The 11,694-nt window shown below is 52.1% G+C and overlaps 1 protein-coding gene across 8 annotated transcripts in view; it reads left to right on the top strand.

The window, feature by feature from the left end:
* The first annotated feature begins 5,183 nt into the window (after positions 1–5,183).
* The window catches only part of EVI5L (ecotropic viral integration site 5 like), a 31,485-nt gene continuing 24,974 nt past the window's right edge, over positions 5,184–11,694 (top strand). For 7 of the 8 annotated variants that reach the window (XR_014880735.1, XR_014880732.1, XR_014880731.1 and 4 more), the window contains exons 1-2: positions 5,184–5,398; positions 9,123–9,292. Coding sequence is in view for 3 of the 8 variants with exons in the window: in XM_085214826.1 (XP_085070952.1) it covers positions 9,144–9,292 (149 nt within the window). In the remaining 5 variants the exon portion in view is untranslated. The remainder of the gene's footprint in view (positions 5,399–9,122; positions 9,293–11,694) is intronic. The other variant, XM_085214825.1, reaches the window with a different exon arrangement.

Here is an 11,694-nt window from a genome sequence, read left to right as displayed (position 1 = left end):
CGTTCACCTGTTACCGATAGCTCCCACTAAACCACGTCCCTCAACACAACATCCAGGGACCCATAGGGACCCACTGAGACCCACAGGGACCCACTGAGACCCACAGGGACCCACAGGGACCCACAGAGTCATAGAATCACCAAGGTTGGAAAAGACCTCAAAGATCATCCAGTCCAACCGTTCACCTGTTACCGATAGCTCCCACTAAAGCACGTCCCTCAACACAACATCCAGGGACCCATAGAGACCCACTGAGACCCACAGAGAACCATAGGGACCCACAGAGACCCATAGGGACCCACAGGGACCCACAGGGACCCATAGAATCACCAAGGTTGGAAAAGACCTCAAAGATCATCCAGTCCAACCGTTCACCTGTTACCGATAGCTCCCACTAAACCACGTCCCTCAACACAACATCCAGTCTTTCCTTGAACACCCCCAGGGTCGGCGACTCCACCACCTCCCTGGGCAGCCCATTCCAGTGCCTGACCACCCTTTCTGAAAAGTAATACTTCCTAATGTCCAGCTTGAATCTCCCCTGCCGTAGCTTGAAACCATTCCCTCTGGTCCTATCACTGATGACACGACAGAAGAGGCCGACCCCCAGCTCACCACAACCTCCCTTCAGGCAGTTACAGAGAGCAATGAGGTCTCCCCTGAGCCTCCTCTTCCCCAGGCTGAACATTCCCAGCTCCTTCAGCCTCTCCTCCTATGGCCCGTGCTCCAGACCCCTCACCAGCTTTGTTGCCCTCCTTTCATGTTCAGCCGAGCATCAGTCAACACCCCCAGGTCCATTTCCTCTATGCAGTCCTCCAGCCACTCCGCCCCAAGCCTGTAGCATCGCATCGCCTGGGGTTGTTGTAGCCGAAGTGCAGGACCCCGCATATGGCCTTGTTGTAACTCATCCCGTTGGCTTCAGCCCAGCTCTCCAGCCTGTCCAGATCCCTCTGTACGGCCTCGCCACCCCCAGGCAGATCCACACTTCCAGCCAACTTGGTGTCACCTGCGAATTTTACTGAGGGTGCACTCGATGCCCTCATCCAGGTCACCAATAAAGACACTGAAGAGGACAGCCCCAGCACCCACCCCTGGGGAACACTACTCACGACCGGTCGCCAGCTGGATTTAACTCCATTCACCATCACTCTCTGAGCCCGGCCCTCCAGCCAGCTCCTTACCCAGCCAAGAGTGCACCCATCCAAGCCTCGGGCTGCCAGCTTCTGCAGGACAATGCTGTGGGAGGCAGCGTCAAAGGCTTTGCTGAAATCCAGGCAGACCACATCAACAGCCTTTCCCCCATCCACCAGACGGGTCACTCGATCACAGAAGGAGATCAGGTTGGTCAAGCAGGACCTGCCCTTCGTGAACCCATGCTGGCTAAGCCTGATCCCCCGGTCATCCCGCACATGTTGCATGATCTCCCTCAAGACAACCTCCTCCATAACCTTCCCTGGCACCGAGGTCAGGCTGCCCGGATCCTCCTTACGACCTTTCTTGTAAATGGGAATCACATTGGCAAGCCTCCAGTCTTCTGGGACCTCACCAGTCAACAAGGAGCGCCGAGAGACGATGGAAAGACGTGGTTTAGTGGGAGCTACTGGTCACAGGTGAACGGTTGGACTGGATGATCTCTGAGGTCTTTTCCAACCTTGGTGATTCTGTGGGTCCCTGTGGGTCCCTGTGGGTCTCAGTGGGTCCCTGTGGGTCTCAGTGGGTCTCTGTGGGTCCCTGTGGGTCCCTGTGGGTCTCAGTGGGTCCCTGTGGGTCTCTATGGGTCCCTGTGGGATTCTGTGGGTCCCTGTGGGTCCCTGTGGGTCTCAGTGGGTCCCTGTGGGTCTCAGTGGGTCCCTGGTGATTCTCAGTGGGTCCCTGTGGGTCCCTGTGGGTCTCAGTGGGTCCCTGTGGGTCTCTATGGGTCCCTGTGGGTCTCAGTGGGTCTCTATGGGTCCCTGTGGGATTCTGTGGGTCCCTGTGGGTCCCTGTGGGTCTCAGTGGGTCCCTGTGGGTCTCAGTGGGTCTCTATGGGTCCCTGGATGTTGTGTTGAGGGACGTGGTTTAGTGGGAGCTATCGGTAACAGGTGAACGGTTGGACTGGATGATCTTTGAGGTCTTTTCCAACCTTGGTGATTCTGTGGGTCCCTATGGGTCCCTGTGGGTCTCAGTGGGTCCCTGTGGGTCTCAGTGGGTCCCTGTGGGTCCCTGGATGTTGTGTTGAGGGACGTGGTTTAGTGGGAGCTATCGGTAACAGGTGAACGGTTGGACTGGATGATCTCTGAGGTCTTTTCCAACCTTGGTGATTCTATGATTCTATGAAAGCGGCTCGGCTGCCACCTCCGCCAGTTCCCTCAGCACTCTCGGGTGGATCCCATCCGGCCCCATGGACTTGTGGCAGTCCAGCTGGAGCAGCAGATCCCTGGAGTTGCAGGTCCTGGGTTGGAGTAGTTTCTCCCCTTGTTCCTCATTGCCTGAGTGCTTCAGGTTCGCAACCTTCCCGGCGCTCAACTAAACACACAAGACTGGAGAAACACACATTTTTGCTAGCTACGCATAATTATTATTTATATATTGTGGGAATCAAATGTTGTTTCTGCATTAGAATTGGATAATATATGTATTTTTATTCCATGATCTCCACTGTCATAGTTCTTTCTGGGAGTCTTTCTGCTTAACTTGGGGAAGATCCCTCATAGTTTACATCACTTATCGTCTAGATAACCCTTCCCAGGGACGCACACTCTGTATATAGGTGTATATAGGTGTATATATGTATATTTTGTCATACACACTGCAAGAATATCCTGCACCAGATCAAACCAGAGGACAAGGCATGGCATGCCCGAGGAAGCGCCTGAAGAGACATGGGAAGGCCTGACATCATCCCTCACCACGGTGATCCTTGTTTAACGAAGACTTGGAAGCAAATCACCATATCAATACGACAAGAAGAGCGCTGAGACATCTTGGAAACGACAGGATGGCGACACCAGATAACAAAACAAATTAACAACTAAATAACAAATGTAAATCCTCTGATAAGATTGTGAACCTGGAGTACCCAGCCAGTGGGGAAACAGGGGAGAGGGGGGAGGCAAGGGGGAGAAAACAGGGTATAAAGGCTGTCATGTTGTGTCCATAGGTGCGCTCCTGCTTGTGGGACGCCCACCATTGCAATCGCGAATAAAATCTGCTTTTATCAGAGATACCGTCCTGACAAAATTATTTGGCTATTTCCAACATATATCATTAACTAACTTCTAGTATTTGCTCATTCGACACTCGGTCGTCGTTTCCAGACATCTGCATCTTCCAGACATCTGCTCGTCCTTGCAGAGAGAGAAGCTTGGGAGGAGGACAGAGGGCAGTATCCTGATCCCTGCCTCTTGCATCCCAGCCTACCCACAGAGCGAGGAATCCAGCCTCGTGCAGAAGCCCTGCCTGCTGCGAGTCTGTTTTCCTTTTGCTGAGGGTCTCTTATCCAAACAGAGCGGCCTTACAACGTGCTTTCTAGCCCATAACACTACACCCGTACTATTTGGGACGTTTAGATCACACAGTTCAGCAACGATATTTCTAAAGCACGTTATAAAACAGAGGCGGCGTTTCTACTTTTTCCACATCAGCTATTTGTAAGGACAACTCACAAAATACAAACGCTGCTTCTTAAGATCCATTCCCCTTTTCAGTATTCAGCATTCCATCCTTACATCCCCATTTTCAGACCCCGCAGCCCCATTTTAGGGCCTTTCTGATCCACCTGCCTCACAGAACTGCCCCATTTTAGGGTTTCTCAGACCCCACGGCCCCATTTTAGGGCTTTTCAGATCCACTCACCCACAAAACTGCCCCATTTTAGGGCTTTTCAGACCCCACGGCCCCATCTTAGGGCTTTTCAGACCCCACAGCCCCATCTTAGGGCTTTTCAGACCCCACAGCCCCATCTTAGGGCTTTTCAGACCCCACAGCCCCATCTTAGGGCTTTTCAGACCCCACAGCCCCATTTTAGGGCCTTTCTGATCCACCTGCCTCACAGAACTGCCCCATTTTAGGGTTTCTCAGACCCCACAGCTCCATTTTAGGGCTTTTCAGACCCCACAGCCCCATCTTAGGGCCTTTCTGATCCACCTCACCCACAAAACTGCCCCATTTTAGGGTTTCTCAGACCCCACAGCCCCATTTTAGGGCTTTTCAGACCCCACAGCCCCATCTTAGGGCTTTTCAGACCCCAAAACGGCCCCATCTTAGGGCTTTTCAGACCCCACAGCCCCATTTTAGGGCCTTTCTGATCCACCTGCCCCACAGAATTGCCCCATTTTAGGGTTTCTCAGACCCCACGGCCCCATTTTAGGGCTTTTCAGATCCTCCCCAACTCACCCACAAAACTGCCCCATTTTAGGGTTTCTCAGACCCCACAGCCCCATCTTAGGGCTTTTCAGACCCCACAGCCCCATCTTAGGGCTTTTCAGACCCCACAGCCCCATTTTAGGGCCTTTCTGATCCACCTGCCCCACAGAATTGCCCCATTTTAGGGTTTCTCAGACCCCACGGCCCCATTTTAGGGCCTTTCAGATCCTCCCCAACTCCCCCTCCAATCTGCCCCATTTCAGGCCCTTTGGCCACCAACTGCCACTCGACGTCCCATTGGTGGGAAAGGCTGTCCATCATTATCTTCAGCCAATAAACGCGAGGAATCCACGCAAAGTGGCGGGATCAAACACCTGTGCTAAAGGAGTGACCACCGCCCGGCGTCCGCGTTTCCCATTGGTTGTCTCACTCCGTTTGCGCAACAGGATTGGTGCGATCTGCGATCGGTCAAATCACACTCCTCACTATTGGCTCTAGAGAAAGGGGCGGGGTTTATCGTCCTCCCCTGTCAACCGGAGCGCCACTCAGGGCGAGACGTCGCATTCGATTGGTCTCTTCGGCCATCCATCAACACCACCCGGCTCTCCATTCGCCACCAAACAAGGCGGTGCCCACCATCCACGGGAGGGGGGGGAAGGGAGCGGCCCATCTCCTTGAAACTCATTGGAGAGCAGCGCGTCAATCAACACCCCTCCTACCTTCTTATTGGCTCGCGGCGCAGCGGGCTCGTGTAGTTGCCGAGCCTCCCGGCTTTCAGCGATTGGCGGATGGAGAGAGAGGGGGCGGGAAGAAGAGCGGAGAGAGCGCGGCGATTGGCTGGTGATCATCCGGGGGGGCGGGGCTTGCCGTCTGTCAGTGTCAGTCAGGGCGGCGGCGGCGGTTCCCCCATGGCAGCGGCGGGGCCCGCGGCGGCCGCGACTCCCGCACGGCTCCGGGCGGCGGCGGAGGAGGCGGAGGAGGCGGAGGCGACGGGGGGAAAACGCGGACCCCCACCACGGAGGCAGCCGGCGGTCGCCATGGCAGCGCTGCGCAGGTAGGCGGGGCCTAAAGGAGGGAAGCCCCGCCCCACCCCACCCCTCCCATCTCCCCCCAACCCCCCCACCCTTTCATCTCCCCCCATCCCCCCCCAACACCCCCATCCCCCCCTCACCCCTCCATCCCCCTCCAAGCCCCCCATTCCTCCCCACTCCTCCATCCCCCCCCCAAATCCCCCATCTCCCTCCAAGCCCCCCATCCCCCCCCACCTCTCCATCCCCCCCTTCCCCCCCAAGTCCTCCATTCGTCCCCCCCCACCTATCCCCCCCCCCCCCACCTATGTCCCCCCCCAACCCCCCCCCATTCCCCTTCTCCTGACAGGGTGAGACCCCCCCCCATTTAACTGTAGGGGGGGAGACATTAAACCCCCCCACCCCCACTTTGGGTTAATTAGGCCTAAAGCCCAATTATTGGGGTGGGGGAGGAATCAATGGACTGTCCGCCAGATTATGGGGTGATTGGGGGGGGGGGACCATGGGGAAGAGCCCCTTTATTTTGGGGGGGGGGGGGGTGGGGTTAGTAAGAGCCGCCCCCCATATACGCAGTGGGGGGTGATTGAGGCCCCTTTATTTTGGGGGGGGGGGGTTTATGGGGATGCCCCCCCCATATGTACACATAGGGGGGTGATTGAAACCCCTTTATTTTGGGGGGGGGTTTATGGGGCTGCCCCCCTCCTGCTGCCATAGGGGGCCCTGAGGGGCTGCTCCATCCCTTTTCTTTATGGGGGGGGGGGGACATGCACCCATCCCTCCCCCCCCCAGCAGGGGCCTGGCTGCTTTTCCCTCTAAAATAGTGAATATTTCCTTAATAACAATAATAATAATAACGATAATAAAGACGAGGAGGATGCAGGACCCCAGAACCCCCCCAAAACCCATCCTCAAATGCCCTTTATTTGAGGGTGAGGGGCTTTTAACCCTTATCGCTCATGGGGGGGGGGGGGTCCCTGTGTGCCCCCCCCCCCTCCTTCCTTTCCTGCATTGAAGATGGAGCTGCTGCTTTGTGCCGCGCCTCTCCCTCTCCTTTTGGGTTTAAATCCACCCATTTCAGGCAACGCCGGGGTGACCCCACCTCAAATTGCTGCTTCTTCCCCCCCCCCCTCCACCTCCTCACCCCCCCCATCCCAAATCCCATCTCCTTTTGGATTTTTTTCTTATTTTAGTCCTTTTATTCCCAACCCCCCTCCCCCCCCCTCTTTTTTTCCTTTGCTCCATTCAGGGCTTTGCTTTCAATGCCCTCCACTGTCAGCGGCGTGGATGAGGATGGAGGTGGGGGGGGGTTGGGGGGAAATATCTCAATTATCTGAAAAAAATAATCCCCCCAAACCCCAAATCTGCACCTTTATGGGCTCCTTTCACCCACTTGGATGCACAAAAATCACCATCCAAGCTGTGCTTTCGGAGGTTTTCCACGTAAAAATGGGGAGATGGGGGGGGGGGGGTGGGTTGCTCTGTTTTGGTGGGAGATGGGGGGGGGGGGTGGAGGGGGGCGTTGCTCTGTTTTGGTGCATTTTTACCCATTTTTGGGGGTGGGTTTTTGATATTATTGTAACCAGTGGCGTTTGGAGGGGGGTTGTAGTGTTGAATATACACCTGCCTCGTCCTTGCCAGCAGCAAAACCACAGTTTTTAAACCCATTTTGAACCGTTTTCCTCCCGTTTCCACCGAGCTCCGGGTGATTTCCTGCTGAAATATTTGTGGTTTCATTGATTCTTTGCCTCATCCGTCTCCTTTTATGTGTTAATCATTGGGTTGGCAAAAGAAAAAAAGCAACAAAACCCGTGGATCCTCCGTGGCGACCTCTGGAAATGGGTTGATCAACTTCGGAGCAGGAAGGAAAACCAGAAGGTGGGAAAAAGGTTTGGAAACGAGGCACAAAAAAAAAAAATAATAAAAGGCAATGATAATTAAAAAAAAGAGCAAAGCGGCGTCGGGAGGTGCTGCAAAAACAGCCTGAAAACGGGGTGAAAAAGGTGAGAAACGGCGCCGAGAGACGCTGAGAAATAACAGGTGGGGGAGAAGCACGGCGGCGTGGAAAAGGCAGAAAAAAAGGAGCAGCAAACGCTGAAAAAGGTGTGGAAAAGGCACGGAGTTGTGTGGAAAACGCTTCAAGTGGTGTGGAAGAGGCACGAAACGGGGCGGAAAAGGTGAAAGGCTGGGGAAGACGGTCCCCAAAACGCCGTTTTTTTTGGTGGGTGTGAAGTGGAAGCTCAGATTTTCCTCCCCGAAAGGAGTCGGGTTTGGCTCAGCTCTGCGATGGCCTCCTGGAAATGGGCCTCTGGGACGGAGCTGTGCTGAAATGATGGCATTTTGGGGGAGCTGATGGCAGCGCCGATGGGATCTGGGGACTCTGCAGCGCCGGGAGATGCTGAAATTTGGAACTGTTGTCACCCGACGCCTTTTTGGGGATGATCTCCTGTAGGTGGCGCCTGGCTGTGAACCCCTGGGTGATTTTGGGGCTGTTTTCGCCGTTTTTCTTCAATTTCTTCAGGATAAACCCCTTGTCTGGATCCTTTGGGGTCCACGTTTCTCAAGAGGGGGGAAATTTGGGGCATTTGCTTTGAAAATTGGCTCCGCGACGCCTCCGTCTGCTTCGTGGTGGTGGGGTTTTTTTTTCCTCCAAATCCCAACGTTTTCAGCAAATTCTGTTGCTCCTCACCCCAGGACACACCATAGATCACCCTGTGTTGTAAAGGATGGCACCCATCCACTCCAGACCACAAAATCACCAAGATTTCACCCTCCCCCCCCGACCGAAAATAAAGAAAAAATCTGAAATATTGGCATTTTTTTCCATTTCCACCAATTTGGGGGTTGATTTTGCTCTGATAACCATCACCTTCACACCTCATTTTTGAGTTGAAACGATGCATTTTTTGCTACCCCGTGCTCAGCTGCTTTTTTTCTTCCCCCTCCCATCGAAACGACGTGTTGTTTTTTTTTCCTAAAAAGCCATTTCTGGGCATTTTTGTGGCCCATAGGTTGCGTTGTGGCCTCTGCTTGATCACCAACATCTAATTTTCCACTGAGACCTCTGACAGCAGTCACTATTTTTTCTATTCCAAACATTCCTTCACCCCCTTCGGTCACGTTGGTGAACACAGCTTCACTTTGCCAATCTTCAGCGATGCCTTTTTGAACAAAAGGGACATTTTCAGCCCCAAAAAAGGGTTGGAAATCCCAACTCTCACCGATCCTGCAGTGAATCCCATGGAGGTGATGTCAGAACCCCCCTTTTTTTTTTTTTTCCCCCAGCATCCACCAATCTGCCATTTTCCACTCCATTTCCACCAGTCTCTAAAATGAGCCCCGTTCCTCTCCGGGGAGGCATTTTCCTCTGAAAAACCACCAGAATGGGCAAACTGCTCAACGTTGCTCAGCACCTACAGCGAATCCACGGCGAAGGCGTCTCTCCCTGCATGGGCCCCAAATGAGGGTGCATTGATCTTAATTAATTCCAGTTTTTTACAGCGAGTGCAGGATGATGCTCCTGGAAGTGGCTTGATGTGAAAACTGGGCTTGAATGTTTTGGGTTTTTTTTTAGGGAATTAAGTGAATATCACAACCCAAGCGACGCTTGCTAGGGTTTAACTGAACTTCTTCCTTTCCATAGAGATTTGAAGCAGCAATGGAGCTTCAAACAGGAAGATGTGGCGATGTTGGCAAGAGGATAAAGAGGGGGGGGGGGGTCCCGTCCTCCTAATGCTGTTGGTTGGCTTCCAGGTGAGACCCCAAATCCCCACGATGGCGTCACCGGCCGTCAGCCCCGACTCGTCGTCCCATGAAGGCCTCTCCTCCGTCAACTCGGCCCCGGCGTGTTCGCCCACCTCTGACTCTGAGAACCTCAGCCCCGACGAGCTGGAGCTGCTGGCCAAGCTGGAGGAGCAAAACAGGCGAGTCCTGGTCTTCTTTTCTCCCTTTGTTTTATTTTTTGGGGCAGAGATTTCCCTTAAAATTAAACAGCGTTATCTGTGATCTTTAAGGACCTTTCCTACCCAACCCATCCTATGATTCTGTGATCTTTAAGGACCTTTCCTACCCAACCCATCTTTAAGGACCTTTCCTACCCAACCCATCTTTATGGTTCTGTGATCTTTAAGGACCTTTCCTACCCAACCCATCTTATGGTTCTGTGATCTTTAAGGACCTTTCCTACCCAACCCATCTTTAAGGACCTTTCCTACCCAACCCATCCTTATGGTTCTGTGATCCTTAAGGACCTTTCCTACCCAACCCATCCTTATGGTTCTGTGATCTTTAAGGACCTTTCCTACCCAACGCATCCCTATGGTTCTGTGATCTTTAAGGACCTTTCCTACCCAACCCATCTTTATGGTTCTGTGATCTTTAAGGACCTTTCCTACTCAACCCATTCTATGGTCTTTAAGGACCCTTCCAACCTAGACTATCATAGGATTCTGTGGTTCTGTGATCTTTCAGGACCCTTCCTACCCAACCCAACCTAAGATTCTTGATCTTTTAGGATCTTTTCGTCCCAACCCATCTCATGGTTCTGTGAGCTTTCAGGACCTTTCCAACCAAAACCATCCTATGGTTCTGTGATCTTTAAGGACCTTTCCTTCCAACCCATCCCATGGTTCTGTGATCTTTAAGGACCTTTCCTACCAACCCATCCCATGGTTCTGTGATCTTTAAGGACCTTTCCTTCCAACCAATCCCATGGTTCTGTGTTCTGTAAGGACCTTTCCCACCAACCCATTCCATTGGTCTGTGATATTTAAGGACCCTTCCTACCAAACCCATCCCATGGTTCTGTGATCTTTAAGGACCTTTCCAACCTAACCTGTAGGATTCTTCTGTGATCTTTAGGGACCTTTCCAACTCAACCATTCAGTGGTTCTATGACCTTTGGAGCCCCTTTCAATCCAACCCATTCTACAGTTCTGTGATCTTTAAGGGCCCTTCCAACCTAAACTATTCATAGGATTCTATGCTTCTATGATCTTTCAGGACCCTTCCAACCCAACCATTCTACAATCTTTAAGGTCTCTCCCACTCTAAACCATTTTAGGATTCCATGACTCTATGATCTTCAAGGTCCTTTCCAACCCATTCTGTGGTTCTGTGAGCTTTCAGGACCCTTCCAACCAAACCATTCTACTCTCTTTAAGGTCTCTCCAACTCTAAACCATTTTAGGATTCCATGACTCTATGACCTTCAAGGTCCTTTCCAACCCATTCTGTGGTTCTGTGACCTTTCAGGACCTCTCCAACCAAACCATTCTATGGTTCTCTAGACTTTAAGGTCCCTTCCAACCTCAAATATTGTAGGATTCTGTGGTTCTGTGACCTTTCAGGACCCTTCCAACCAAACCATTCTATGGTTCTGCAGCCTTTAAGGTCCCTTCCAACCTCAAATATTGTAGGATTCTGTGGCTCTGTGACCTTTCAGGACCCTAAATCAATTTAGGATTCTGCGATCATTCGGGACTTTTCCAACTCAAACCTTTTTATGGTTCTGCAGTGTTTAAGCTCCCATCCAGGCCAACCCGTTCTATGATTCCATGGTTCTATGATCTTTAACATCCCTTCCAACCCAAACCCAAACCATTCTGTAATGCTGTGATCTTTAAGGACCCTTCCAAGCCAAGCTGTTCTATGTTTCCACGCTTCTGTGATCTTTAAGGTCCTTTCCAACCAACCTCTTCTCCTCTTATCAGTCAAACCACGGTGGAAATGCTCACGCTGGGGGTTTGCTCAAGGTTTTGCTCATTCTGCTGGGCAAATGGGATTCCCTGGAAGGAGGCAGCAGTTGGGGAATAATAATTAATAAAGCCGGGAGCAAAGCTGGTGTGTATTTCATTTTGCTTTATCTTCCTCTTGTCTGGGAGGGAGCCCTGAGGCTTCCCTTAGCCAATTGGCCGGGCAAAAAAAGCTCCGTCCCTGGCATCCAACCAATGATATGCACTGGAAATCAAAGCTTGGGAATGCAAATTCCTTCAGAATTGGGTTTTTTTTTTTGGTTTTTTTTTTGTTTTTTTTAAACCAAATTTGCTCTTGGAGGGGAAAAAGAAAAAAGAAAACTAAAACCATTGCAATTCCATTTTGGTTTAAGAAACAGTTCCAGGGAATCGCTCAGCGTCTGGCTGGGGGAAGGTCCAGCTTTGGGTGTTGGGGGGGATCTCTCTTCTTTTTGGGGTGTTCATGGGGGGTGGTTCCTCTTTTAGGGTGTTTTGGGGGGATATCTCCTCCTTTAGGGTGTTTGGGGGGGATATCTCCTCCTTTAGGGTGTTTTGGGGGGATATCTCCTCCTTTAGGGCTTTTGGGGGGATAT

This window comes from Meleagris gallopavo, chromosome 34 (genome assembly GCF_905368555.1).
Source record: "Meleagris gallopavo chromosome 34, MGAL_WU_HG_1.1, whole genome shotgun sequence".
NCBI lineage: Eukaryota > Metazoa > Chordata > Aves > Galliformes > Phasianidae > Meleagris > Meleagris gallopavo.
This window is presented reverse-complemented; position numbering and strand designations above follow the sequence as displayed.